Source organism: Vulpes lagopus, chromosome 5 (genome assembly GCF_018345385.1).
Source record: "Vulpes lagopus strain Blue_001 chromosome 5, ASM1834538v1, whole genome shotgun sequence".
Taxonomy (NCBI): domain Eukaryota; kingdom Metazoa; phylum Chordata; class Mammalia; order Carnivora; family Canidae; genus Vulpes; species Vulpes lagopus.
Window position 1 is genome coordinate 131,676,382 of NC_054828.1, and position 27,296 is coordinate 131,703,677.

Here is a 27,296-nt window from a genome sequence, read left to right on the forward strand (position 1 = left end):
CGTCATCTCCCCGCGCCGCCGCCGGAAGTTGGGTCTGCGCGATGGTGGCTCGGGGCGGCGAGCTGAGACGCTCGGCGATGGCGGGCGGGGAGCGATGACCAGGCTTCTGGGCGCGGCGCGCAGAGTCGTCCTGGCCGCCGTGAGCTGCAGTGCGCGCGGCTGCGGCAGTCTCAGCATGTTTTACGCCGTGAGGAGGGGCCGCAAGGCGGGGGTCTTCCAGACCTGGTGAGTGGAGCCCGCGGCGGGCGGCCCTGGCCTGGCGTGGGGGCGGCCCCGGAGCCCCCGCCTGAGCCTCCCTTTCAGTTTCGGGGAGGGAATTTCCAAGCGGTGACACGTGGTGGGAGCACCCGGCCTCCTCTGGTAGCACCCGGCCTCCTCGCCCCTGTGTGACGCCTGGGTGCCGGGCAGCGTCCTGGGAGGTGGCCCCCCCCCCCACATTCTCCTACGTGACTGCTGGTGTAGCGCCCCGCAGGGTGCAAGGCGGCTGCGAGCAGGTGTGAGCAGGTGTGAGCAGGTGTGAGCAGGGGCGGCCCGCTGTGCCCCAGCCCTTTTCACACCATTCCCGGCCTAAGCAAAGAACCGGTTAGGAAGGACCAGTAAGGGAGGAAGGCAGTAACGCGGCCCTCTGTTCCAGGAGCGAGTGCAGAGCCCAGGTGGACCGGTTCCCCGCTGCCAGATTTAAGAAGTTTGCCACGGAGGAGGAGGCCTGGGCCTTCGTCAGGAAGCCTGCCAGCCCAGATGGCTCGGAAGGTAGGCCCTGCCCCCCTCACTGTGGCGACTTGACCTGCCGGAAGCCTTGCACGGCCCCAGGGTCACCTGGTCTGCAGAGCGGCCTCCTAAATAGAGGAGATGTGATGGTTGTTTCCATGTTCCCAGCAGGCAGAGAGCGGTTTAGCTCAGCGGTTTCCGTTGGTGACAGCGTTAGAGACAGGCTGGGACTCCAGCCTCCTGGTCCACTTGGAGTCCTCGCTCTGCTAACTCTGTGTTTAAATGCTTGTCCTGTCATTGAATTAAACGGGCGACACTTTTATTTTTTATTAAAGGCTTTATTTATTCATTCATGACAGACACAGAGACAGAGAGAGAGAGAGGCAGAGACACAGGCAGAGGGAGAAGCAGGCTCCATGCAGGGAGCCGTATGCAGGACTCGATCCCGGGTCTCCAGGATCACACCCCAGGCTGAAGGCAGGTGCTCAACCGCTGAGCCACCCAGGGATCCCCCGGGCTACAGTTTTAAAGTGATGCATGCAGTTTGTTTCATGGCTTGCTCCTGTAGGGTGTTTCCTTCTTACTGGTACAGGGTCACACAATCAGAATTTCCTCCAATTTCACATGTTGCAGAAAGTGTAGGTGATTGAAGCTTGGGTCCCAGTATGAGGAGCGTCAAGTACAAAGGACTAAGGGTCACTGAAAGCACAAAGTGTTGTTGTTTTTTTTTTAATTTTTATTTTTTTTAAATTTTTTTAGAATTTTTATTTATTTAAGATAGTCACACAGAGACAGAGAGAGACAGAGACACAGGCAGAGGGAGAAGCAGGCTCCATGCACTGGGAGCCCGATGTGGGACTCGATCCCGGGTCTCCAGGATCGCGCCCTGGGCCAAAGGCAGGCGCCAAACCACTGTGCCACCCAGGGATCCCAACAAAATGTTTAAAGTACTGTTAACCCTTGAGCACCATGAGCTTGAGCTGTGTGGGTCAACTTATGTGGAGGCTTCACTCTATTACACTCATATACATTTATTATTATTATATCTTTATGATTTTCTTAACATCTTCTAGTCTCTATTCATTGTAAGACCACAGTGCATAAGACATTTATAAAATAGCTGTGAATCAGCTGTTTATGTTATCAGTAAGGGTTCCAGTTAACAGGCTAGCAGTAGTAAGGTCTCGGGGGAGTCACAGGTTATGCTCAGATTTTCGACTGCACCAAGGATCAGACCCCCATGTGGTTTGGAGTAAACTGTAGATCTTAACCTACTTTGAAGAAGTTGTGTCTCATTAGCTTTACTCACAAATTTTTTTACTAGTGGGTTAAGGTGAGGAGACAATGGTTTGAATTGGCTTTTTTTGAGCAGGCTCTCTAGAGTCCATGGAGATGCTCAAACTTCAAACAGCTGCTCCTTTGAGAGGCCAGAACAGTTGTGGACAGCGCAAGTCAAGGAGAGGCCATCGTGCTCAGGAATCTGCCCGAATGACGAGTTCCTGAAGCAGGCCAGAGCCTTACTCGCTGTGCATCTGCTGCACCCTCTAGGTCTCCCCACCAGCTTTAAGGAAGCTGTGATGTGACGGTTACATTTTCTGCCCCAATGGAGAAATTGGTTCAGGACAGAAAACAAGTCTGGAAGTATGGCTGTCACCTTAGTTGGATTCTCAATACTTTCTTTTCACTAATCTTTTGTTTTAACCAATTAGTGACTTATCCATACTTCAATTCTTCCAGGATAAGTATGTTTCTGTGTGTTTAATACTCTAAATTCTAAGGCAAAGTAGTTCTTTATACCTATGAATCACCTTTCTTAAAAGGTTAGAGATCTAGCTAGTGACATATATGTAAGTTGGGATTTAATGTCTTTTTCTTTTTCCATAAAAGACTTTTTAAAAATTTTTAAATTTTATTTATTTATTTTTATTTATTTATTTTATAAAAATTTTATAAAATTTTATAAAAATTTTTAATTTTATTTATTATTTATTTATTTATTTATTTATTTATTATTATAAGAGACACACACAGAAAGGTAAAGACACAGGCAGAGGGAGAAGCAGGCTCCTGGCAGGGAGCCTGATTGTGGGACTCGATCCCAAGACTGGGATCACACCCTGAGCCGGAGGCAGATGATCAACTGCTGAGCCACCCAGGCATCCCATGGGATTTAAAGTTTGTTTGTTTTAAGATTTTTTATGTATTTATTCATGAGAGACGCACAGAGAGAGGCAGAGACACAGGCAGAGGGAGAAGCAGGCTCCATGCAGGGAGCCCAATGTGGGACTCGATCCCAGGACTCCAGCTTCATGCCCTGAACCAAAGGCAGATGCTCAACTGCTGAGCCACACAGGCATCTCTTATTTTAGGATTCTTGAGCTACTTGCCACTTATTGTGATTTATGTAAGCTGTTTTGGGCTTAACTTATTTACTCAACCTAATTTTGTGAAGGCAAAATTATCTGACAACCATGCCTCTTTTTTTCTTCAAAGTCTTATCTGTCCTTTAAAAACTTTCATTTGAACTTAACTTTACTACAAATAAAACAATATTTATGTTGTAATAAAATTGTATAAAATTAGCCTTTGACCTGTACTTGTGTTTTTGGGTTTACTTACTTGAAATACCTAGAGGAATATTTTAAAGGTAAATGCAGGGTAACACAAATATAGCAGGGTGGGAACAGCAAACTTTGCTTACTATAGAGGCTTTGCCCAGATTTTGCTAAAAAATCTTTAGCAGTCCTCTGACAGGTATGGGTGGAGAAGCTGCTCCAGGGAGCATGTTCTGACTTGGACCCACGTGGAGGTGTTCAGTCAACATTGGAGCTCCATTTCCCCATCCCTGGTTTAGAGCTGAAAGTGAATCTGTAGTGTTGGGTTTAGTGGTTATTTTGGAGATACAATTAGTTGCTCCTTCTGTGCCCTTTTTCTACTCCATAAAATGAGAACATAGGAAAAGCTGCTCCCGTATAACCTGAGAGAGTCTGTGAGAAGCCTTTGGGGTTAATCCTGCGTCCACCGGCCGAGCTTCTGAAGGAACCTGGTCCCCTCTGCTGTCAGGTTTCTGTTTCCCTCTCTCAGTGAGGCCCGCTATCTGTTTACTTAAGGTCCAGTTACCTGTGCCCTCCCAACTTCCCTGGAGGTTCTCGGCTTGACATTGAGGGAGATGAAGCATCTAGAGTGGTGTCTACAAAATTCTAGTCCTTGTTTCTTTATGGGGAAAGAGTCCCTCAGATTGTCAAACTGCCCACCATACCTGGAGGGTTCACCAGCTTTGGTATCTCTGCTCTGTCAGAAGAAGATTTCTACTTTAATAGGAATGTTGCTCTTGTCTTCTTGTTGCTCTTACCAAGCTTATCATGGAAAACTTAGAGTAATTTCATAGGACACCGAAATCTGAGACAGTGTTGACAGTCTTAAGTCATTTCCTCTTTATAGGGCTGCATACAGAGGGTATCTCAGTCTTAGTGACACTAATCACTTCCTCAATTTCTGGATTCTTAAGCATTTCTTGTTATGTTTATTTTTTTCCTGGTTTTTAAGTAGAGTTGATCTTTCAGGGCCAGAAAATAAACATGAAAAAGAATCACAAGTGAAAGCCAGCAAGCGACTCCGTGAGCCCTTGGATGGAGAGGAAAATGCAGAGCCACGTGCGAAGCATATGAGACAGAACACGGAATCCATGCCTCCAGTTAGCAAAGACATGTTTTCTTATATGGGTACATCTCTCTTGGATTCTTAAATTTTCTATATAATAATCATGAAATAAGTGTAAGAATTTTTCCCCCCTTATTAGGGGAAACTGAGCTAATGTTCAGCATTTTCATTCTTATCTGAAAAGCTAATGTTTAGCATTTCATTCTTTTCTTAAAAATCTCAAAGGTTACTATTTGATAGTTGATCGAACTGTGTGGAATTATTAAAACTTTGGACGTTCATTGGAAAAGCATTACATGGCCTACAAATGAAAAACAGTAATCTTTTGAAATACTGGTATTCTCTGTGCACACAGCATTTCAGGTCACTGCGAGAATGCAAAGGCCTCAGCTTCTTCAAATAAGAAAGACCCTGAGGTGCCCAGTTGGTTAGGCATCCAGCTCTTGGTTTCAGTTCAAGCCAAGATCTCAGCCCTCAGCAGAGAGCCTGCTTCCCCTCACCTTTACCCTCTGCTCCTCCTTCTGTGCACATGCTCGTGTGTCTATCTCTTAAATAGATAAATAAATTTTTTTAAAGATTTTATTTATTTATGAGACACAAAGGCAGAGGGAGAAACAGACTCCCCAAGGAGCAGGGAGCCCGACATGGGACTTGATCCCAGGGCCCTGAGATCCTGACCTGTGCTGAAGGCAAATGCTTCACCAACTGAGCCACCCAGGCGCCCTAGATAAGTAAATCTTTAAAAAAGAAGAAAGGGCCTGGACAGAGTTCTTCTTCATTTTATTTTATTTATATTTTTCAGAGTTTTTCTTTAGCACCAATATCTTTACCATTTACATTTAGCCTTTTCAAAACGTAAGTGATCTTACCTTGTCTAGAGAGGCAAAGTAATATGAATATTTCCTCTACCTTTAACTGTGGGAGATCAGTTTATAGTTAGTGACTTATGGTATATGAATTTACTTTTTGTTTTTATATATATATAAACAAAAAGTAGGAGTAAGTGGGGTTTTCTTTTTATTTTAGTAAGTGGCATTTTTATATAAATCAGTATATTTGTAGGTTCCAATTTTTCTCTAGGAATAAGCTATCTTATCATTTAATTCAAGGAAAACCAATAGAAAATGTTTTGTTAAGCCATATTAAAACTGCATAAATGAATTTTGCAGTTATGTAAAAAAAAAAATGTTGATTTGGTTATTTGCCAGCGGTCATCAGAGCACATACTTGTGGGGTGACGGGGGGATGAGCCATTTCCAAGGCACTCACAGTGGCACTTAACGCAGTACCTGATAGGTACTCAGAGTTGAGACAGAATTCAGTGACCAGAAAGGCAGTTGTGTTGATAGTGTCAAATTCAGTGGAACCAAGGATTCTTGTCCAACGCACTCGTTCTCCCACTCTCTATCTTCCCTCCTCTTCCCTTTGCCTCTGCCTTGTCCGCTCTATCATCCTTCTGACAAATAGCACATAGCGCAAGGCCCCTACTTGCTCCCATGGTCCTTCTCTTCAAGACCTGTCGACCTGACTTGTCCTGCTGCTCTGCTGGGAGCATTCTGGTCACCAGTGGCCCTAGAGTGGCCTCATACCAGTCCTCTTCTGCCTTCTGCTTTACAGCAATGTTGATCGGACTTTCTGTCTCAAAAACAGTGGACCGTAGTCCACTAGAGGCAAATATACTAAGAAACAATTTAGACCGACATCTGTTGGAGGACTAGACCTTCTGGCAGACAGGTCCTCATCGTGCCCAGGTGTTACTTGTCTGCATGGACAGCTCCTGGGAGTGAGTGTGCGCCCTGCCCCCCATGAGGAGAGGGAGAGAGGCACTGTTGTGACCTCCATCGTGGGGGATGCGACAACAGCTCTCACGGTAGCAGGTTCTAGGTTCACAGTGACTGCCTTTGCTGTTAATTGGTCTGTCATGTGGAACCTAGGTGTGAGTATGTTCTAATCACAGTGTCGGGCTCATATGTGAGGAATTGATCTTGTTTTCCTAGGCAGAAGATGTAGACTGCATTGTTGCATTGTATAATACTTTCACTTTATGAATTCAGGCTTAGTGAATGTGTTAAATGAGTCTCAGTTGTTAGTGCTTTGGTCCCAGTGACACTCACCAAGTTCCCTCTTGCAGGAGAATTTGTCGTCGTCTACACTGATGGCTGCTGCTCCAGTAACGGACGCAGGAGGGCACGAGCAGGAATCGGTGTTTACTGGGGGCCGGGCCATCCTTGGTAAGTAAACAAGGCTTCAGATCTAAGTGAATTATATTCTAAACCTTGTCAAGAGTTACACAGGGTCTGCTTATTGTTTGCTTAGCGTTGGCAGAGTTAGCACAAGAACAAGCTTTGGCTCATGTCGACCCTGATGGCTTTGTTCTTCAGAACGTAAAATGCCTCAGCATCGTTTTCTTTCCCCTGGATCTTGATGAGTCTGTGTCTCACTGATAACCTCTTACACCAGAATGACTTCCCTGCCCCTCTGGAGGAGTCATCTGTCTCCTGAGGGATGGTTTTGACAAAGATGTCCAAGGAACAGGTCACCAGACTCTTCTGAAGTTGTGTGAGCTTAGAGGGGACCTCTCAGTTTTCACAAGGCACAAGGTCAGGGTGATGGAAAGTGTGATCTTTCAGATACGCTGGGCAGCCCTAAAATTCAGTGTAACAGAGGGATCTGAGCCCGTGACATAGCCATATCCCTCTGAGCTTTGTCCTTCAGCATTCACAGGAGCCCACAGCAGTGTTGGGCATAATGTAATGTAAACTGTCCAGTAATAATAAGATTTTACATTTCTCTTGACTTGTGATCTACGAAGCACTTTCTCTTTGATACCTAGTTTTAGCTTCAAATCCTGTAAGAGGTAGCCAGCTTGTATGGCACTGAGTGTCTGCGGCTGGCTTAGTGCTCACCCAAGACCACACACTGTAATGTATTTCAGGGCCAAAAATAGAACTTCACTTTTGATTTCTGGCCCAGTGTTCTTCACAAACCATCTCATGGTGCTTTTCCATAAAATGTTAGTACTCTTGGTTTGATTTTTACAGACTGTTTTTGTATGATGCTTTCAAATGTCAAAAAAATATATCAAGCATTTCTTCCATTGAGAGGCTTAAGGAACCACTTTGAAAATTAGCTTTTTAAATTAACTTCGTTTTCTTTTTTATTGTTTTGAAACCAGGAATGTAGGCATTAGGCTTCCTGGGCGGCAGACCAACCAAAGAGCAGAAATTCATGTAAGTTGTCAGACACATTTCCCACATTTCCCATTCAAATAGATATGCAAACAGAACCGTATGTGGAGCATTATTTCACACAGAGTGTGATCGTTACACTTAGCACAGAAAAAAATGTTTAAATGGTGAAGTGATTGTGAACATCAGTAATGTTGCAAGTTGAACAGTTTCAATGGCATGATGACTGACTTGTTTCTTCAAGGCAGCCTGCAAAGCCATCGAGCAAGCAAAGGCGCAAAACATTAAGAAGTTAGTTCTGTATACGGACAGTATGTTTACTATAAATGGTAAGCTTTTACGTTTTTACTTCTAGTGTTTTTCTAATAAACATGAAGGGAAATTGGTATTTCCTTCTCCAGTAGGAGGTGTTGTATCCTATTGGGACCTAAGTGGTAAATGAGGACGTGTGGTTTGTCAGGTATAAAGAGACGATGGGGGTTCTGGGGCCCAGTTCTGCTGCCCCAATGTTTGCCACCCAGGCATATCTTTGCCCCGCACCTAAGGAGGGGCGGTGGGATTGACAGGATAGATGTGTCCCTGCTCTCATGGTCCTTTGAGTCTAAACAGGCATCGGTAACCTAAGGTGGTGTGCTGATGTCTCCTTTGGGAAATAGCATGTTTAGGACATGGGAAGGGGGGTGGAAGAGGTGGAGGAGGTGTCCTCCTAGGCTGGGGCTTGTGAGTCCGCGCCAGTCTGAGCAAAGGGATGAGCAGAGGAGTAGCCAGGTCTATGCCCCAGACAGAGTACAGCCTGTGTGGGCAAGTGGCAAGTCCGCCCGCTGCTCTGAAGACAAGTAGAACAGGTATAAGTCTAGGGAGGAAAGGAGACCAGGACATTGGAGCTCCATCAACTGTGTGTTTTTTGTAGGTATCACTAATTGGGTTCAAGGTTGGAAGAAGAATGGTTGGAAAACGAGCACAGGGAAAGAAGTGATCAACAAGGAGGACTTTGTGGCCCTGGAGCAGCTCACCCAGGGCATGGACATCCAGTGGGTAAGTGTTTTCTTAACCACTCATGTCCTGGGACTTATTTTTGTGTGTTTTGTGTTTTTTGTTTTTTGTTTTGGGAGGGAGAGGGAGGAAGGATAGAGGCAGAGAGAGAATCTCAAGCAGGCTCCACGCCCAGTATGGAGCCCGAAGTAAAGCTCGATCCCACAACCCTGAGATCATGACCCAAGCTGAAATCAGGAGCCAGACATTTAACTGACTGAGCCCCCAAACGTCTAGGACCAAATATTCTAAATTAACTGGGGAGAGTAGTGGTTTCTTTAAATGATTTAGTGAGTTAAGTTAAAATAACAGTTTCCACAAAATTAATATCATAGCATGTATTAGAAATTGGAACACAGTTGACTCTTGATCATTGTGTAAGTAATACTTCTTGTTCTTGGCCTGACTGTGTGTGGAACACAGTGTTCTGGCAGCGTGACTGAGGGGTATTCGACATTCTTCACATAGTCTCAGCTGTGCTTGGGAGTGCCCCACCTGGGCTCACCTCCGCCCTGTTAAGTGACTCCTGGCAGTCAACCTGTAGGATTCTTTGGAATCAGTCGTAATGTCAAAATAAAACTAATTTATAAGGTATTCTGGAAAAGGGTGGTAAGACTTGAAGAGCATAACTTTTTTTTCCAAAATGGAAATATTTTTCTTATAATAGATAGTTTTTATTAAAATGTTTTTTCAAACACTACAGAGCAAGTTAAACTGCAGTCATTGTCTTAACCCTGCCTTGCTCTTCCACCCCCAGATCACTGAGAACAGCTTGGTAACCTGAGGTTTAAATCTGCCTTTCAGCAATGTAAACGTCAGCAGTGGTCATACCACATAAGTACACACCTGGGTGGCTCAGACAGTTAAGCGTCTGACTCTTGATCTCACTCTAGTCTTGATCTCACAGTTATGAGTTCAAACCCTGTGTTGGGCTCACACTGGGTGTGGAACGTACTTAGAAAAAAAATGAAAATAAATCCCAGAAGTATAGCCCTTCTTTCTGACAGCATTTAAAGAGAATAAAGTATATTAGATATGTATCCGTCCGTCAGTACATACATGTGTTTTACCTGGAAAGCTTTCCAAGTTCCATCATTAAGTGGGGAAAAAAAAATCAATAAAAACGGTGTAACCCAATTTGTGGAGAATCAAGATGGGATTTTAGTAAATGCCTGCACGCATCGATGCATTGGGCATACAGTTTGTGCTGTTTAGAACTGTGTTGAAGTGGGGGTGTGGGAGGAGCCGTTCTCCACCCACTGGAAACAGGATGCACTCCTGTGTTGTGTGTGTAAAAAATCAGTAAATGGGCACCTGGGTGGCTCAGTGTCATGATCCCGGGGTCCTGGGATCGAGTCCCGCATTGGGCTCTCTGCAGGGAGCCTGCTTCTCCCTCTGCCTGTGTCCCTGCTTCTCTCCCATGTGTCTCTCATGAATAAATAGGTAAAAATCTTAAAAAAAAAATCAGTAAAGATAAAAGGGAAAAAAATTTATTTGACAGATGCATGTTCCTGGTCATTCAGGATTTACAGGCAATGAAGAAGCTGACAGATTAGCAAGAGAAGGAGCTAAGCAATCTGAAGACTGAACGAAATGATTTTAATTCTTGGAAGAACTTGAGTGAGTGACTGTTCTCTTACCTCTCCTTACTGCTGTGAAAAATAAAGCTTGGAGTAGATGGGCAGACACGACTTGCAAAGTAAATCAGTCATTCTGGGATATCCTGGGATACCACATGGTTAAATGTATAACAAATTGAACGTCCTTTGAGATTTGAGCATTATTTGAGATTTCAGTGTTATGCTCGATTGAGTTTGATGCTGTTCTCATTAGTTTTACTGCAGTCTGGACAGAAATTTTAGGACTCTGATCTAATAAGGCATGAACACAGCAGTGGTTTACAGATGCAGGCAGGGTCTGGAAGTGCTCTGAAAGTGTCCATTTACCTTCCAGTTGGCAGCATCGAGTCTCAGGAGGTTCGAGTTGACTTGTACCTTCCTGTGGATTAGAGCGAGGCAGTGCTCTCCTGGTGGCTGCAGCCCACGCCCGGGCCCCCGCCGTAGCAGAGGGAGTGCAGCCCGGGGCTTACCTGGCTGGCAGCCGTGTACAAGACAAGCCTGCACATAGCCCTGGCTCTTGATCTTTGATTAGGAACCGTTACTTACAGAGCAAGATGTGTAAATAAATCTCTTAAAATTTCTTTGGCTGTTTTTGTTAAAAGCGCGGTGAAAGATGGGGTGTCTGGGTGGCTCAGTCAGTTAAGCGTCCATCTCTTAACTCAGGTCTTGATCTCCGGGTTGTGAGTTCAAGCCTCTCATTGGGCTCCACGCTGGGCATGGAGCCTACTTTTTAAAAAAATAAAAAACACTATGCAAGTTAAAGTTTGATATGATCATTTATTTTTATCTTTTTTTTTTTTTTTTACTACTTTATCATCAAAAACATACAGAAACGGACACGAATGTATTGCTGATTGAGTTATTACTATAAGGTGAATACCCTCATGACCACCACTCAGGCCAAGAACTAGAACTTTGCAGACACCCCAGAAAGCTCTCCACGTGCTCTTCCAACCCTAGCCCTGCCCGCCCTCCAGAGTGAATCCTGAGTTTTATAGGAATGACTTCTTTGCGTTTCTTAAAGGCAGTTGAGCCTTGTCTACTTTTTTTAGACTGGATATTTCTGAAGTCTCTTTATTGCGTGTATTGGTCTCCATGTCAGGTTTCTCTGTTGAGGAGCCTGGCCGTTTGTCCTGTTGGTTGCCTGGGTCTACATGTTGCCACATGGGTTCTCCCGGGTGCAGAGTCCAGCATTTTCTTCCGGCCTCTGTATTTCTGCAGATTGGCGGCTGGACCCAGAGGCTTGGTCCGAAGCAGCTTCCACACCCTCAGCGGATGGTGGGTGGCCACGTGCTTTCATCAGTGGGCAGAGGCTGCTCTCGTCTTTATGGTGTCAGCAGCTGCTGGTGCTCAGTGCCTAGGATTGATGACTCGGGGGTTCCAGAATAGTGGTATTCTGTGATTTTGCTTAGATTTACTGGCTGGAACAGTTTTAGAAGAAGACACTTTCTCTCATCTGCTATTTGGTTACCCAGTGGTAGCGTTCATTTTGGAAAGGCAGGATAGGGTACATGCAAAGATCATTAATTCCCTGTCATCCTTAGAAAGTGACCACTTAAGGTTTTCTATTTATGTATTTTTATAACATGTATGTATCATGAGATCATGTACTTAAGCCTGTTTAATAGGTTTCAGGTCATTGCAATTTTTATCTTCATTGAACCCAAATTGTAGCTTTGGCCTGTAGGACGGAGGCTCTTCAGGTTGGCTCGATTTGTTTTATAATCACACGTGCACACACATGCACGGACCACACCCGTACCTAGGTGCACACCGTGGGCCCACTCACACACATGTGCACACACGTACGTGTACAGACCCCGCACGCATGTGTACCCAGTCATCACTGGCTCTGGTGCAGTCTGGTGTGTCAAGGTTCTCTAGACCCATCTTGTACTTTTCCTGCTCCAGATCTGGAATTGGCTGTTTCTCACAGAATCTCTAGTTTGTCTCCCTTCCTTCCTTCCTTCCTTCCTTCCTTCCTTCCTTCCTTCCTTCCTTCCTCCCTCCCTCCCTCCCTCCCTCCCTCCCTCCCTCCCTCCCTCTCTCCCTCCCTCCCTCCCTCCCTCCCTCCCTTCCTTCCTTCAAGGGGAGGGGCTGGAACTCATGACCTCAAGGGCTTGCTCCTCCTCAGAGTCAGCCAGGAGCCCCAGAATGTCTAGTTTCTTTTAATGCCAGAAAAGGTATTTCAGATGCTTGGTGCTCATCGCTAGAGGATTGGTCATGGCTTCTAGGCCTTTTAGTGAATAGAATTATCAAACAATTAACATGTACACACATTTAAAGATACAATATTTGAGCTCATATTGATATTCCCAATAGAAACTCAGGATTTCAGAGTACTTAACTCTTCTATATTGTATCTGTGTGTCCTTCCTTGCTGAGACTCATGGGACTGATACTCCTTAAGTATGCACTTGCTTTTTCCACTTCAACACGAAGTATTGTGGATTCTAATATATTCTGCTGTGATGATGAGAACAGCACTGGATGTACAGTGTCGACCACTGTACAATAAAATCTGCCCCACTTGTCCTCACCTCATCTCGTCTCACTTCTATGTACTTACTCGCACAAGCGCGTTGGGTCAGCGTCACCTTGGGAACCACACGCCCTGACTCCCCCGTTGAACTTAGTTTGCTTTATGCTTGAGATCAGTTTTGTAGGATATGAAATCCTTGGCTCACAATTTCCTTCCTTGAGTATCTGAAATATTTATTTCGTTCTCTTCCACCATGAAAAGCCTAATGAGGGATCCCTGGGTGGCTCAGTGGTTTGGCGCCTGCCTTTGGCCCAGGGCGCGATCCTGGAGACCCGGGATCGAATCCCACATCGGGCTCCCGGTGCATGGAGCCTGCTTCTCCCTCTGCCTATGTCTCTGCCTCTCTCTTTCTCTCTGTGTGACTACCATAAATAAATAAAAATTAAAAAAAAATTAAAAAGAAAAGCCTAATGAGTCTCTTTTTCTTACGAGTCACATCCTCTTTTTGCTTCCATGTCCCGAGGTGTGGTTTCCCTGCTACTCTGTGACTGTGGCTTTTTTTTTTTTTTTTTATATTTTTATTTATTCATGAGAGACACAGAGAGAGAGGCAGAGACACAGGCAGAGATAGAAGCAGGCTCCATGCAGGGAGCCCGATGTGGGATTCGATCCGGGGACTCCAGGATCACACCCTGGGCCAAAGGCAGGCATCAAACCACTGAGCCACCCAGGGATTCCCTGTGACTGTGTTAGACCGTGTCATGTGTTGACCACCCGGGGTTGGCGTTTGCAGGTGCTCAGGAGCTCGGTGTGCGTACTTTCAAATCCGCTATTTCAGGAGGGGTTCCTGGCACAGCGGCTTAGTGTTCTGTGTTTCTTGCTTTGGCGTTCTGTTTTGGGGGGACTTTGTTATCTCTTTGTTGAAATCTGATTTGCCCATCCCCTATATTTTCCACATTTTCTTGAATCTCTTGCATCTCTTGTTTGTTTTTTTTAAAAGTTTTCCTCCTGTTGATGTCCCATCTCTAAAGGCATTATTTTTTGTCATTGCTCTTGATTCTCATTTCTGAAATTAATTTTCTTGTCTTTCTAGTTTGCTTGAGCTCTGTCACCTTATTTCTGGTATTTTCTCATGCTAATTTGTCGTCTTCCCATCTTGGATCTCATTTTTTGTGTTTCGAAACAGTTCATTTGGGTCTATTCGGTGGGTACATCTTTCTGGCATGTCTTGATGTCTGTAAGGTGTTTGTTCTGCTCCTTTGTCTTTTTTTTCTGAGAATAGTTCTGTGTGGGATCGATACTTTCCTGTTGCTCATTTTTATAAACATTAAGTTCAGGTAGTTTTTCTCACTTCACATAGTTCTCTTTTCTGTTGAATTCTGACTAATGTTAAAAGTATGGCAGCTAGCTTCCAGAGCTCTCCCGGCTCTGGCCCTGCCCCACCTGCATCGAGTCCTTCTTCCTGTCTCCGTTGACCCTGTCCCGCTGCTGCTGGCTCTGTCCCCACAGCATGGGTCCCTGCTGGGACGGCTGCTCTGGATCTTAGGCCACCTGGCTCCAGCCCTCAGACCTCCTTGCAGCAGGTCCCTTGCACCCATTCACCACCAGGGGGGACAAGTGTCCTACTCCAGCCGCTGTCCTCAGGCTGGCCCACCACACTTCGCAGTGGACAGTGGACGCCTGTTGGCTCCTTTGGGACGTCCTTTCGTGGTCCCTCTGAAAAGCCATGCTTTTCCCCACAGATAAGCAGACCCTGGTGGGCGGGCCCTGTCCCTCATATCCGCGTGTCGGCTTTGTGGAGTCGCCACACCACTTTGCTTTTTAATGTCTTTGTGGGACTGTGCTTGGGGGCGGCAGATGGCACCCGTGTAAAGTGGGCTACGGAGTCCCCTGTGAAGCCCCTGCCAGAACGGCCTGTCACCGCAGGGTTTTCTCACGCGACTCTGAAATCCGTCCTTTCCTGATCCCAGCTCCAGGCGACCACTGATCTACTTTCTGTCACTATAAACCAATTTGTATTTTTCTAGGATTTTATATAAATCGGGTGCTACAGCATTAACTCTGTGGCAGGAGCTTGTTTCACTCCCTATAATTATTTTGCCATTCGCCCGTGCCGTGTCTGTTGGTAGTAACACTCCTTCTTATTGCTAAGGGGTGGCCATTGTGTGGGGACACCACGGTTTGTGTGCCCGTCCTCCTGTTTATGGACATTTGGGCTGTTGTAAATAAAGCCGCTGTGAACATTTATGTACTCGTCTTTTTGTGAACATGTGCTTTTATTTCTCTTGAGTGGAATGGCTGGGTCATACGGCAGGTGTGTACTCGACTCTAAGAAACCCCAGCTCACATCTTCACCATTTGACTTTCCCCTCAGCAGGGCATTGCCCACCCCTGTCAGTGCTGCCTGTCCCTAATTCTGTTATAGATGCCTGTGGTTCTGTTTCGGGTCAAGATTTGAGAGGATCCAAAAGTGCTGTTGCTGCTGCCACTACCCTCTGAAAACCTGATTTTTGTTTTTAAGGGCAGTACGTTTTTGTTTTTTTTTAATCTTTTATTTATTTATGATAGTCACACACACAGAGAGAGAGAGAGAGGCAGAGACACAGGCAGAGGGAGAAGCAGGCTCCATGCACCGGGAGCCTGACGTGGGATTCGATCCCGGGTCTCCAGGATCGCGCCCTGAGCCAAAGGCAGGCGCCAAACCGCTGCATCACCCAGGGATCCCACAAGAATTTAATATAAAGGGTGATAACTCACCAGTGGGGTAAACAGAGTCTTTTCCCCTAGGACTCAATAATCCATTAATCATAAAAATAAGTTAAAAACCACATAAAAATGGCGCACTGGGTGGCTCAGTCAGTGAAGACCTTTGGCACAGGTCATGATCTCAGGGTCCTGGGATCAAGCCCCACATCGGGCTCTCTGCTCAGTGGGGAGTCTGCTTCTCCCTCTCCCTCTGCCTGCCATTCCCCCTGCTGGTGCTCTCTCTGTCAAATTAAAAAAATCTAAAAAAAACAAACCCCATTTTTAAAAAAGACCACATAAAAATCAAAATATAAAGAACTAAAAAGACTTTATTATTATTTATTATTTTAAAGAAAGAACACACGTGCACACACAGTGAGGTGGTGGGGGCAGGAGGAGAAGGACGGAGAGCATCCCAAGCAGGGCTCGATCCCACAATCCTGAGATCATGGCCTGAGCCTAAATCAAGCGCTGGATGCTTAACCGACTGAGCCCCCAGGTGCCCCTTGAACTAAAAAGACTTTAAAAAGCCATAAGCATAGACAAACTCAGAAAAGGATCTGGAGCTGCTGTGACAGGAGGCTGATTTTTCTGATACATAAAGAACTTGTAGGAAGTGAGAAAACTAATAATAGAAGAACGGGCCGGTCATAGATCACTCCGGGACACGTGCCCTCGAGCAAGGGAAAGATGTTCAGCTTCACTCCTGAGAGCGTGCAAGTTGTCAGTACACCGAGACATCATTTTTCTGTATCCTGTTAATACCTCGTTGTACTGGATTTATTAGCGAAAATCCGTAGGTCAGTGAGGCTGCTGGGAACCCGCGCGCCCCCGTGCCGTTGGGGTGAGCGCCAGTGGAGACCGCTGCCCTGTCTGCTGAAATGCGGAGGGCACTTCCTTACCTTTGCTCCACCCTTTGCCACGTTTTGGAATTTGCACCGCAGACCGAGGCAAGGTTTGTAGTATCTGAAAAGGAAAGGACACCGGGCGCTCGCCGCAGTCCCCCGGGCGGCTCACAGTCGGTCCCCTGACCCCTCGAGAAGCAGAGCGAGGGGCCCCTGCAGCGGTTTGTGCAGGAGGGGGGGATACGCCCACTGGTGCGGGAGCACTGAGGGGGGCGGCGGGGGCACCCTGCACGTGTGAACCCGGGCCTGTCATCTTGATTTTGAATCACGTTGTCAAAAATGACTATTCCAGAGGCCTGTTTTCAGAGGGAACGGGAGGGAGCGGGCGCTCGCCCTTGGGACTCCCGCTGGGAGGGCAGGCCTCGCGGGGTTGTGGGCTCCAGCCTCTGCTCACCCTCGTCCCCCGGCTCCCCCGGGCTCCTCAGGCCCCGCACCCCTTCACTGGGAGGCACGGGACGACGAACGCCGTGCACCTAACGTCCTAAACCCGGGGCCAACCTGAGTCCTAGCTGTGACGGACTGGGGGACACACCCCGGTTCCTGATACCCCCGGGGTGGCTGTGCGTGGAGACGGGCCTCGAGGCAGTGATTCGGGTCAAGTGAGCTCGCTCCCGCCCTGCCCTGCCACCGAGAACAGGAAAGGGCACCTGAGGACACGCGGAAGCCTGGAGGGGCGCCTCCCCAGAACCCCGACCTGCTGCCACCTCGATCTAGGACCTCAGGTCCCTGGGACTGAGAGATGCTTAAGGGCCCCATCGCGGCAGTGTGGGGGGAGCCTGAGCCAGGTCCCCAGGGAAGTCCAGTCCCCTCTTTTTTGGGGAGAGAATGAAGTTGCCGTCTGGTCCTCTGCCCCTCGGATGCCGACCCTCCTCTCCCCTCACCACGGGCGAGCTTTCCTCAGCCGTGGGAGGCAGCACGCGTGATTCTTCTCACTCTGCTCTGCGTGTGGCAGTGAGGCAGCTTTGCTTTGTTAGGTGACAGATTTTCCCAAATGGAATTGTTAAGCTCATAGCATCCATGTCGTTTTGCTGAAGCCCCAAAAGAACAAAAATAAAAATTAAGAAATAGAACTGTAGGGGCTCCTGGGTGGCTCTGCTGGTGACGCGTCTGCCTTCGGCTCAGGTCATGATCTCGGGGTCCTGGGATGGAGCCCCACATCCGGCTCCCTGCTCAGCAGGAAGCTTGCTTCTCCCTCTCCTTCTCCCTGTGTGCTTGCTCTCTTTTCCCCAATAAATAAAATCTTTAAAAAAAAAAAGTGCAGCCCGGGTGGCTCAGCGGTTGAGCGTCTACCTTGGGCTCAGGGCGTGATCCCGGGGTTCCGGGATCGAGTCCCACATCGGGCTCCCCGTAGGGAGCCTGCTTCTCCCTCTGCCTGTGTCTCTGCCTCTCTCTGTGTCTCTCATGAATGAATAAATAAAATCTTTAAAAAAAAATTCTCCCTCTCTCCCCCTCTTCCCTTTGCCCCCCCAACCCCCCTTCCGGCTTCTACACATGTTTTCTCTCAAAAAATTCTCGGGGACTTTCTAAAATTTTTACACGTGCTAAAAATCTCATCTTTAATGATCTCATCTCTAAAAATCTCCTGTCTAGTCCCCACCTCGTTATTGTTGAATCGTGCTTCTCTTTCCAGTGCTCCCCGGATCTGGAGGAGAGTGTTGAGGGGATGGCAGGACTGGGCGAAGACAGACACTGCACGAGGAGTTCCAGTTGGTCAGGAGGCAGACTGCTCACTCGGAAGCCTCCCCGACCCCAGCCAGCCAGCCTGCCATCCCCTCGGAGCAGAGGGGGTCACCCGGGGTCTCCCCGCTGAGGGCGTTGGTCACTTAGCACGGTGAGAGCAGTCCCTGTGGTTTTGGTTTTGTGTTTGTTAGAATGTGATGGGGAAGTCCCGCATGGAGAGTATTGGGTGGCAAGAGAATGAGATGTAAAAAGGGAAACTGGAATTAAGGAATTTAACAGGTCATGGGGCTCCTGTCCCCATAATACCCCAAAGAAGCACATCCTTTATGGCTCTTTAAAAAGGCTCTGAAAAAGGTTCTTGGGTCATTCAATTATGGCTCCTTGGCCACCACGGCGTCACGATCCAGGGTGACCCACATCTTTTCCTAAGGCTGTGTGGCTGACCCACCGTCAGAAGGGCGTCTGTCTGGGCCTCACTGTTAGTCACAATGAATTGGCGAGGCTCCATGTAGGACCTGTTCTCGAGCGACATCATGACCCAGCTTGGCTGGGGACGTGATGTCTCTCTTCTACTCCCCTTGGTACCTGTCCCGTGAACGCACACTGGGACACGAGAGACGAGGGTCTCCTTATCCTTCCCTGCAGTGAGGGCAGGAGAACCACTCATCTAGAAAGACGTCGTGAGAGGCCAGTTGTCACGTCATCTACTCTAAGGGACGGCACCTTACTTTGTTCTGTGATTCCCCGGGGAGGGGGCAGCCCGGGGAATGCACACAGTGTGTGGGTGTGGGGGTGCTGGGCGTGTGTCCATACTGCTTTTCAGAGAACTTGACACAAGTTTGCATTTTGCCACAAGCTAATATGAAGTCTCCCCAAAGCTTCACTGGTCACCCTCCTTCCCGTCTGCCAAGGCCTTACCAGACTCCTTGCTCTGACTTACACTTGAGATTGCTGGAGAGGTCGGGCTTGGTCTTTTTATAAATCTATTGATCACCTGTGTGTATGGCTTCCCATCTATTTACTCAAGGCTTTTTAAAGGCACTTAAGGGAACAGAAATACGTCCCGGTGACTGTAGGTGATGAGACCGTGCTGTATACTTGTCACACGCACGTACGACTAAAAGGTCACCTGCGAGGCCATGGCTGTGTTAATTAGCTTGATCGTGATGACCATTTGATGACATATACACAAATCATCAATCGGCCAAAAGTCGAGCCACGTGAGCATAGGCACGTGGTCTCTGACCAAGAGCAGAGGCCTTGCGACGGAACAAAGATCGTCTTTCCAACAGATGCTGCCGGAGAACTGCATCCACGTGCGGAAGGACTCCAGGCCCAGGCCGGACACCTTCACAAGAATTAACTCAGAATGGATCGTAGACCTGAATGGAAAACCCAGGACATGAAACTCCTGGAAGAGAAGGTAGCAGAAGGCCTAGGTGCCCTTGGTGAGGCGGTGCCTTCTTAGCTCCGACGCCACAGGCACGATCTGGGAAGGAACAGGCAGAGCGGGATCCTGTTAAAATGTAAAAGTGTGAAAGACAATGTGGAGAGAGTGAGAAGACCCACAAAGCCCGGGGACGGAAGACACACCTGCGAAAGGGCCGGTATCCAAACTACACAAGAGACTTAACACTCAGGGATAAGAGAACCAACGGCCCCCTGAAAGCCAGATCCGTGACCTTAGCCGACCGTCACCGAGGGAGACCCGAGCTGGCCGGTGAGCCCGGGGAAGACGCCCGCCTCCCGTCGGGCAGGGAAATGCAAGCTCAGATCCTGCCGGGCCCCGCGGCCGCCCGAGAACGCTCGACGCCAGCTCTGGCGACGATGTGAGCAGCGCGAACGCTCCTCGCTGGTGGGGACGCAGAACGGTGTGGCCCCTGCGGAGGACAGGGGGGCCGCTTCTGACAAAGCCCGATGTGCCCCCCACGGTCAGCAGGCGCTCCTGGTGTGCGCCCCAAGGAGCCGAAAACTCCGGGCCACGCAGAACCTGCGCCCGGCCTTGTTCCCAGCTGCCAGCCGCCCGTGGAAGCAAGCACGGGAACGGTTAAGCGGTGGGACCCCACCCACCCCCGGCCACCGCCGAGCGATGAGCCACCGAGCCACGGAGAGACACGGAGGGGCCGACGTGCGAGCCAAGTGAAGAGGCCAGCCCGAAAAGGCCACCGCACGATCACAGCTGTGTGACCTCGTGGAGACAGCAGAGCCGGTTGGGGGGCTGGGGGGCTGGAGGGAGGGATGAGCCGGTGGGGCTCACAGGGGTTTTAGGGCCGTGACGCCATGGTGATGGCTGCACGTGGTTACCCCCGTCCGCCTACACACCAAAAGCGTGTCCTAAGGCGAACTCTGGACTCTGGGTATTGACGATGCCTCAGTTTGCACCCTGTTTCGTCTACACTGGCCGGGCGGGCTTCGGGGGAGGGGGCTCGCGGGGAAATCTCTGTGCTTCCTCCTAACTTTTCTGTGAACCTAAAACTACCCTAAAGCAATCAAGCCTTCGTGAACGTCACATACATTTACATACATGCAGTTTTGTCAGTTGTGCCCCAGGAAAGCTGGGGGGGGGGGGCGGGGAGGGTGCAAACGGTCCGTGTTAACTGAATAACCGAGTGGGAAAAAGGAGAAACGTGCCCATGGCACCTTCAGGATGGCTATTAGGTTTATTCCAAGTTAATCCGCTTTTTAATGCAGTTATCGAGACTGATCACTGTTCGCCTATGGAGAAGCCTCTGTCTCTCCTAACACTGACTTTGTAATACGTTACGCGGCTCTGACTGTTTCTGAAGCTGCTCCCATTCTTTGCCTTGGGCTTTACGATCCTGTCATCTGCTAAGAATAGTCATTTCAGGGGCAGCGGGGTGGCTCCGCTGGTTGAGTGTCTGCTTTGGGCTCAGGTCGTGATCTCGGGGTCCCTGGATCCAGCCCCACATCCGCCCCCTGCTCAGCGGGGAGCTGCTTCTCCCTCTCCCTCTGCTGCTCCCCCTGGCCCTACTCTCTCTCTGTCAAGTACATACATAAAATATTTTAAAAAAAAATAGTCGTTTCATTTCTTCTCTCCTGTCCTTACGTCCCTGCGACAGCCCCACGTGTGACGGCCTCCTCTGGCCCTTCCTGACCGTCCCCCCCGCAGCCCGTGCACTGAGGCGATGGAATGCAGCAGAGCAAAACACTTTCTTCTTCTTTTTCTTTAAAAAATTTATTTATTTATTTATTTATGAGAGAGAAAGAGAGGCAGAGACACAGGCAGAGGGAGAAGTAGGCTGGGACCCGGGGTCACGCCCTGAGCCAAACACTTTCGGCCACGCGTGCTTCCTGTGTAGAGGTCACAGCGCCGCCTCGGGCCTCTCTGGCATTTCCCCGGCGTCCAGTGCCCCGCGCGGTTTTCCTGTGTCACACGGGTGGTCATGGGGCTACCGGGCCGTCCGGGCTCCATGCCGCACTTCTGCGGTGCCCTCCGTCGCCTCCCCCTGCCTCCCCGCAGGTGCCAGCCTCCCCTCTGCTCCCCAAATGCTCTTGCTCTTGGACCCAACTACTTCCTTCCTACGTGGAGCTGGCCGGTGTTCCTTCGGGTCCGGGGTCCGTGAAAACCTTCACTGAGACAGGAAGGGTGTGCATGAGAACACTCTGGAAGCCCCGAGTTATTTTTCTGATTTTTCCCAACTAACATACCGTGTCTAATACAAACAGGTACGCATCGCACATGCAGGTCAGGGAAGGGGAGCGCAGGTGGGCTTCCTGGGGTTCTGTCCCCCACGCACCTTGTGCTGGGCCTGGGCAGGGGTGCAGGGGCTGAGCGAGGAGGGAAACCAGGCCGGCGGGGCTGGGTGGGTGGGGGGATGCCCGGCGACCCCTTCTCTCCCCCAGACGGACGGATGGTTGGACAGACTACAGGGCCTCAGCCCCTGCGGTGCTCCAGGGGTGGCCTCACAGCTCCTGCTGCAGCTCGCAGGACACCGACCCTGCCGGGACCCCACCGTCACCCCTGCCCCGAAGGCCCAGCGTCCCCACTCAGCGTCCACCTGCGCAGTGTCCTCCGCGGCCGTGGACACCCCGGCCCGCCTGCCTCCTCAGATCCACTCCAGAACCTGTCCTGTCGCGCCCCAGCCTCTGCTCCCAGGGCCACGGGAGCTCCCTAGGGGCTCCCCCGGGTAGGGAGGCCCGCACCCAGGCCCGCACCCGGCCTTCTCTTCTGGGGCAGCCTCTGCAGGTGCACGCGGCCCCTCCTCCACTCTGCTGGGGGCAGGGGGGGGGTGCTCCCTCAGCGCCTGCAGGCCTGTGGCTCTGCTCCCTGCCCCTCCTCCCGCCTCCCTGACTCTGCCACACGCACACGTCTGCGCACACTCACGCCGTCACCCTTACTCCCCTCTCCCCGCGTCATGCTCCCACCTCCCCTGACCTACCTGGAGCCCCAGGTAGGGCTTTTCGGTTGGTCTCCCCCACTAGGATTTAAGCTCTGTGGAGGCAGGGATTCCCTTTGCCTGCGTGCTCCCTGCGGCTGTGTGGAGGGAGCCCAGGGCCTGGAGCACGTCCTGGCGCAGGAGATATTTGCGGAATGGACTGGTACACGGAGCGCCGGGGTCTGAGCGAAGCAGAAAAGCAGGTTCAGTTCTCAGCGGGAAGTGGGGCAGAGCAGGGAGGTTGAGGACTGACGGGGTGGGGGGGCGGGCGTAGGGGGTACTGGGCCCCCTCGGTGAGACCTGTGCCCCAGGGGACCCCGCTGTCTCTCTGGGGGGTGCCCCCCCATCCTCCCCGCCCACACCTGGCCCGTGAGAATCTATCACGCGGGTCGAAGTTCATTTTCCATGAGAGTGGGATTGGCTTTCTGAGAAACTACCCTCACGGTCCGGCCCTCGGCGTCTAGTATTTATACATTCTTGTGGGTTTTATTACTAAGAAGATCGGGTCCTGCCGCTCACGGTGGGGCCCGGTGCGCTCGGCCCCCTTCCCCGCCCGCCAGCGCCGGTGCGTGTCAGCATCCAAAGCAAACAGACACCAGCCTTGAGCCTTCCCTGAGCAAACAACCCCAGCTCGGTCATACAAACAGATTAGCTCGGCAAGGCTAGCTTGACCTGGGTCACCTCCCCTCGTGCCCCCGGAAATCGTGAGCCAAGCGCAGTGTTTCCCAAAAGTTGGTAGGAGGTACCCACTAACCAATTCTCTGGCATTTAAGAAAATTCTAATGTTGTAACCACTTACTGGGAGCGGGGACCTCGCCCCTCCTCAGCACCCGAGCCCCCTCCTTGTTTTGGTTTAAGGGCTCCGGGTCTGCAATCCGTCTCCTTGGTGTATGTCCCGCAAACTACCGCTTCGGAGATTGACCGCGCCTTTGACAGTGTTGCCCAAGGAACGTTGGTTGGGGTCGTTTTGGAATCGGGGCGATGCCCCACCCGGCCACGGGGAAGGGTTTGTTACCCAGAAACAGTTTCTTAGCACTTTCCAGAACAGACGCAGCACTGGAGATTTCCTCAAAGGTGTTTTTTGTTGTGGGTTTTCTTTTTTTTCTCCCTTCCCCTCCCTTCCCTTCCCTTCCCTTCCCTTCCCTTCCCTCCCCTCCCCTCCCCTCCCCTCCCCTCCCCTCCCCTCCGCTTCCCTTCCCTTTCCTTCTTCTTTTCTTTCTTTCTTTCCACGTGTGTGTGCACTAGTGGCAGGAGGGGTGGCAGAGGGCGAGGGAATCCCAAGCAGGCTCCATGCCAAGCGTGGAGCCCGACGTGGGGCTTGATTCCACGACCCTGGGATCATGACCTGAGCCAAAACCAAGAGTCAGATGCGTAACCGTCTGAGCCACCCCAGTGCCCCCATTCCCTCAAAGTTTTTGACCTCAAAACGGTTTTTGCCAATCATTTCTCTCAATGTATGTGCCGTGGGGCACGGTTGGGGAAGAGTTTTATTGGCGCGAGCGTTCGGGGGACAGAACGATCCCAGAAACGATGACGAATGGAGGATGAGCCCGGCGCCTGCCGCTGTAGTAAACACGCAGTTTTATTATTTTCCGCAGTTTTATTTTCCTCCCGGAGGCGCCGCGGTGTGGGACGTGTGGGACGGGGAAGGCCGGCAATAGGCCTGCCTTGGCCCCGGGGAGGGAGGGCGCGCGCCGCTGAAGGGCTCCTGACTTGTTCCAAAGATGTCTTAAGACCCAGAGAAATGCTCTTCAGCGATTCTGCTGCCGGTGGCCTCGGGGCGGCTCCGAGCGCCCGCTCTCCCCGCTCCCGTCTCCAGGTAAGGAAAGTCCAAGCACAGATGGCTGGTGTCTAATTCCAAATACCACAGCTTCCTCTAAATATCATTGGGATTAATCAGATGGCCCTACAGAAAGAATAGTTCCATGATGTCCACCTGTCTCTGTCCCCCAGGGTCGCTGCAGCCGAGGCTCTGTCCGTGAGCCCGCCGGGTTTTCTGGACTCGTAGGACGGGGGACACTCCCACCGGTTTTCAGTCCCAGGTCTGTATAGATGGGCCCTTGTGTTTCAAGGCAAACCTTATTTTCAGCTCTTTATTCCAGAATGCCCCGGAACAGCCGTTGTACCCAGGTGCCCCCGTGCAGCTTCCGGCCATCGGCCGTCTGCCGTTATTTATGCCGCCCATCCTCCCTTAGCATTCGCTCTCCTATCCACAAAGCCCTCCAGGCTTTCCATTTATTATTATTTTTAATATTTTTAAATGTATTTATTCATGAGAGAGAGAGAGAGAGGCAGAGACACAGGCAGAAGGAGAAGCAGGCTCCACGCAAGGAGCCGGACGCGGGATTCGATCCTGGGTCTCCAGGATCACGCCCCAGGCGGAAGGCGGTGCCAGACCGTTGCACCGCCCGGGCTGCCCCAGGCTTTCCATTTAGAAGAGTTACTTTCCTGAGTGGGGGCCCTGACAGGAAAGGAGCTGAGATGTGGAGGGGCCGGGAGGCAGGGGCCCCGGGACCCAGGGGCAGCACCCAGCCCAGAGCAGCTCCCTTCGGGAGGGCCTCGGCAGTCTGGTGATGGTGAACCCCGACGGGCTGTCTGCCCAGACCCCTGTTGGACCCCGCCCTCTCCCTGCACCCATCCCAGGGCTTGGCCTGCCCCCAGGGCCACCCACATGGCTGCCCAGCCTGACCTCGGGCCCTGCAGAGACCCTCGGGGCTGGCATGGGGTTCTAAGGGAGCCATCTGGAATCTTCCATGACACTGGATCTCCGGGCACCACACCAAAGAGCTCCTATTTCTTGAATTCCAAGCAGGTGTGGTTTGAGAGCCACTGGGGTGTTCCGTGCACCTGCAGGAAGCTCCCCCAGGGGGAAGGGAATCGGGCCAGGCCGCAGAGGGGAGGGCGGGCAGGGAAGGAGGGAGCTGCTCCCCGCCTCTGAGCCCCAAGTGCCCTCCGGCCTGAGGCTGGGGCCGCCTCCCCCTCCTGAGCCAACTCGGCTTTGCTTTGTTTTGTTTGCCTGGCAAGCTGCACTCCGGGCACCGGCTGCCCGAATCCGGAGCCGCAAAGATGAGAGCTGCGTCCTGACAGGCACGAGGGCGTGCGCGGTGCCAGCAGCTCTGCGATGATGCCAGGATGTCGCGGTGAGGGGGCAAAGGCCGCCGAGGGCAGCGCTGGTGCATGGCTCACGGTGGCCCAGAGCTGCCCCGGTCCCTGCCCCGCCTGCACGTGTAGCAAAGCGGGACAGAACAGAACGAAGCCCGGTGTTTCTCCAGAACGTCCTTGGCGAAACCGTAAAAACTGATTCTGCTAAATCCTGACCTTGGAGTTGACATGTTGATGTTCTCGTGACAAAATGGGAAAAACGCAGAAAGCAAGTGCGCTTTAAAGCAAAGGGTGGGACGCCCGGGGGCTCAGCGGTGGAGCACCTGCCTTCGGCCCAGGGCGTGACCCTGGGGTCCCGGGATCGAGTCCCACTTCGGGCTCCCTGCGGGGAGCCTGCTTCTCCCTCTGCCCGTGTCTCTGCTTCTCTCTCTCTGTGTCTTTCACGAATAATAAATAAAATCTTAAAAAAAAAAGAAATAGAAATAATTCAAACATTAAAAAAATAATACTAAAATAAAGCAAAGGGTGATGGTTCCTAGGGCAGAGACCCGTACGATGGCCTTGCCAGCCCAGCCCGCCACCAGATCACCATGACTGTCCCAGCAAAGCAGGTTTGGCAGACGCGTCCCCAAGAATGAACTAAGCCTGCGAGGTGTGGCCGGACTCAGCACGCGGGGCTGGAGGGGCGCCGGGAACGCCAGGGAAGCAGCCCCGACTGAGGACGGGGTCCCGCTGCCTACAGCCTGCGGAACCCTCCCCTCCAGGGGGCAGGTTTGTGATGGTGTCCCCCAGTGCCAAGCTTGACTAAAGGTGATTCTGATCGCCTCCGGAGAGCTCGCTTCACTGCCTTTTAACCTGATTCCAAAGAAACACTGACTTTCACTCCCTGTGCTTGTACCCAAAACTCGGACTCGAGTAAACATATAAAGGTGGACAGGTGCCACGGTTGTGACCATCTGCAGGCTCTGCTCAGCACTGGGACAGCGAGTCCACACGCAGACCTCCTACCGTGGTAGGCGGCCCTTCGAGATTTCCACCCCGGGTGTACGAGCAGACCCTTGGGTGCGGGTGGAACCTGCATGGGACTGCTGGGTAAACCACTGCTGGAGGTAAAAGCATTTCGCAGATGGAACGAAGGCCCCAGACCGCTGGTCTCTGAGCTGATCATTAAAACGGAGATCATCTCTGGTGAGCCTGAACTAATCAGGCGAGATCTCCTGGGACAAAGAGACTCCAGGGGGTAAAGCCTTTCCTGCCGGCTTAGAGAAATGAGCTTCTCTGGTACAGGCGGAGGGCCCCGGGCATCCCCGGACACGGAAGGACCGAGAGCAGCTCCTGGTCGACAGCCAGGGAGAAAACAGGCCGTGCCAAGCGCCCGCTCCAGGAAGGCCGCAGCCCCAGTTACCCTGTGTGCACCCCCGTGGGACGCTGAGGCGTGCAGGGCTGAGAGCCCTCTGCCACGCTTCTAAGACTATATCCCTTCGTGCAAATAACACAGAACATCGGGAGACAGTTCTCCAAGGGCCTGTGACATTTCCGGGCACCCGCGGATGACATCCTGTTTCCTTTCGGGGATATTTGCTAAGGGAATGGCCTTTGCAAGACAGGCGTAGGGTCCCCCTGGAGCAAGGGCCGGTGTGCTCCCCACCCAGGATAATCAAGGCCTTGGTTCTCGGCCTCTAATGCCACCCGTGGAGCACGTCCTAAGCTTCCGGGAGACGGGGGAGGGCGGGGGGGGGGGCGGGGGCGGAGCTGCTGCCAGCGGCTCAGGCTGGCAG

The 27,296-nt window shown here is 51.0% G+C and overlaps 1 protein-coding gene and 1 long non-coding RNA gene across 9 annotated transcripts; one reads left to right on the forward strand and one right to left on the reverse strand.

Moving 5' to 3' along the window:
- RNASEH1 (ribonuclease H1) lies at positions 1 to 25,946 on the forward strand. Of its 7 annotated transcripts, none has more exons than XM_041754735.1 (10): positions 8 to 225; positions 635 to 750; positions 4,272 to 4,430; positions 6,500 to 6,599; positions 7,544 to 7,598; positions 7,801 to 7,885; positions 8,467 to 8,591; positions 10,090 to 10,208; positions 24,370 to 24,458; positions 25,060 to 25,942. In XM_041754735.1, the coding sequence occupies exons 1-8, from the start codon at positions 95 to 97 to the stop codon at positions 10,174 to 10,176; spliced, it is 858 nt and encodes a 285-aa protein (XP_041610669.1). In that variant the 5' UTR covers positions 8 to 94; the 3' UTR covers positions 10,177 to 10,208; positions 24,370 to 24,458; positions 25,060 to 25,942. The 7 variants fall into 7 exon arrangements, with proteins under 7 accessions (XP_041610672.1, XP_041610671.1, XP_041610673.1 ...); XM_041754736.1 differs by having other exon boundaries at positions 25,441 to 25,940; XM_041754738.1 differs by having other exon boundaries at positions 1 to 225; positions 10,112 to 10,208; positions 24,370 to 25,946.
- LOC121490758 lies at positions 21,209 to 23,267 on the reverse strand. 2 transcript variants are annotated; one of them, XR_005987761.1, is made up of 3 exons: positions 22,779 to 23,267; positions 22,420 to 22,598; positions 21,209 to 21,612 (listed from the first exon to the last, which is right to left on the reverse strand). It is a non-coding gene; the product is annotated as an uncharacterized LOC121490758 (long non-coding RNA). The 2 variants fall into 2 exon arrangements; XR_005987762.1 differs by having other exon boundaries at positions 21,213 to 21,404; positions 22,779 to 23,265.
- Positions 25,947 to 27,296: the final 1,350 nt, after the last annotated feature.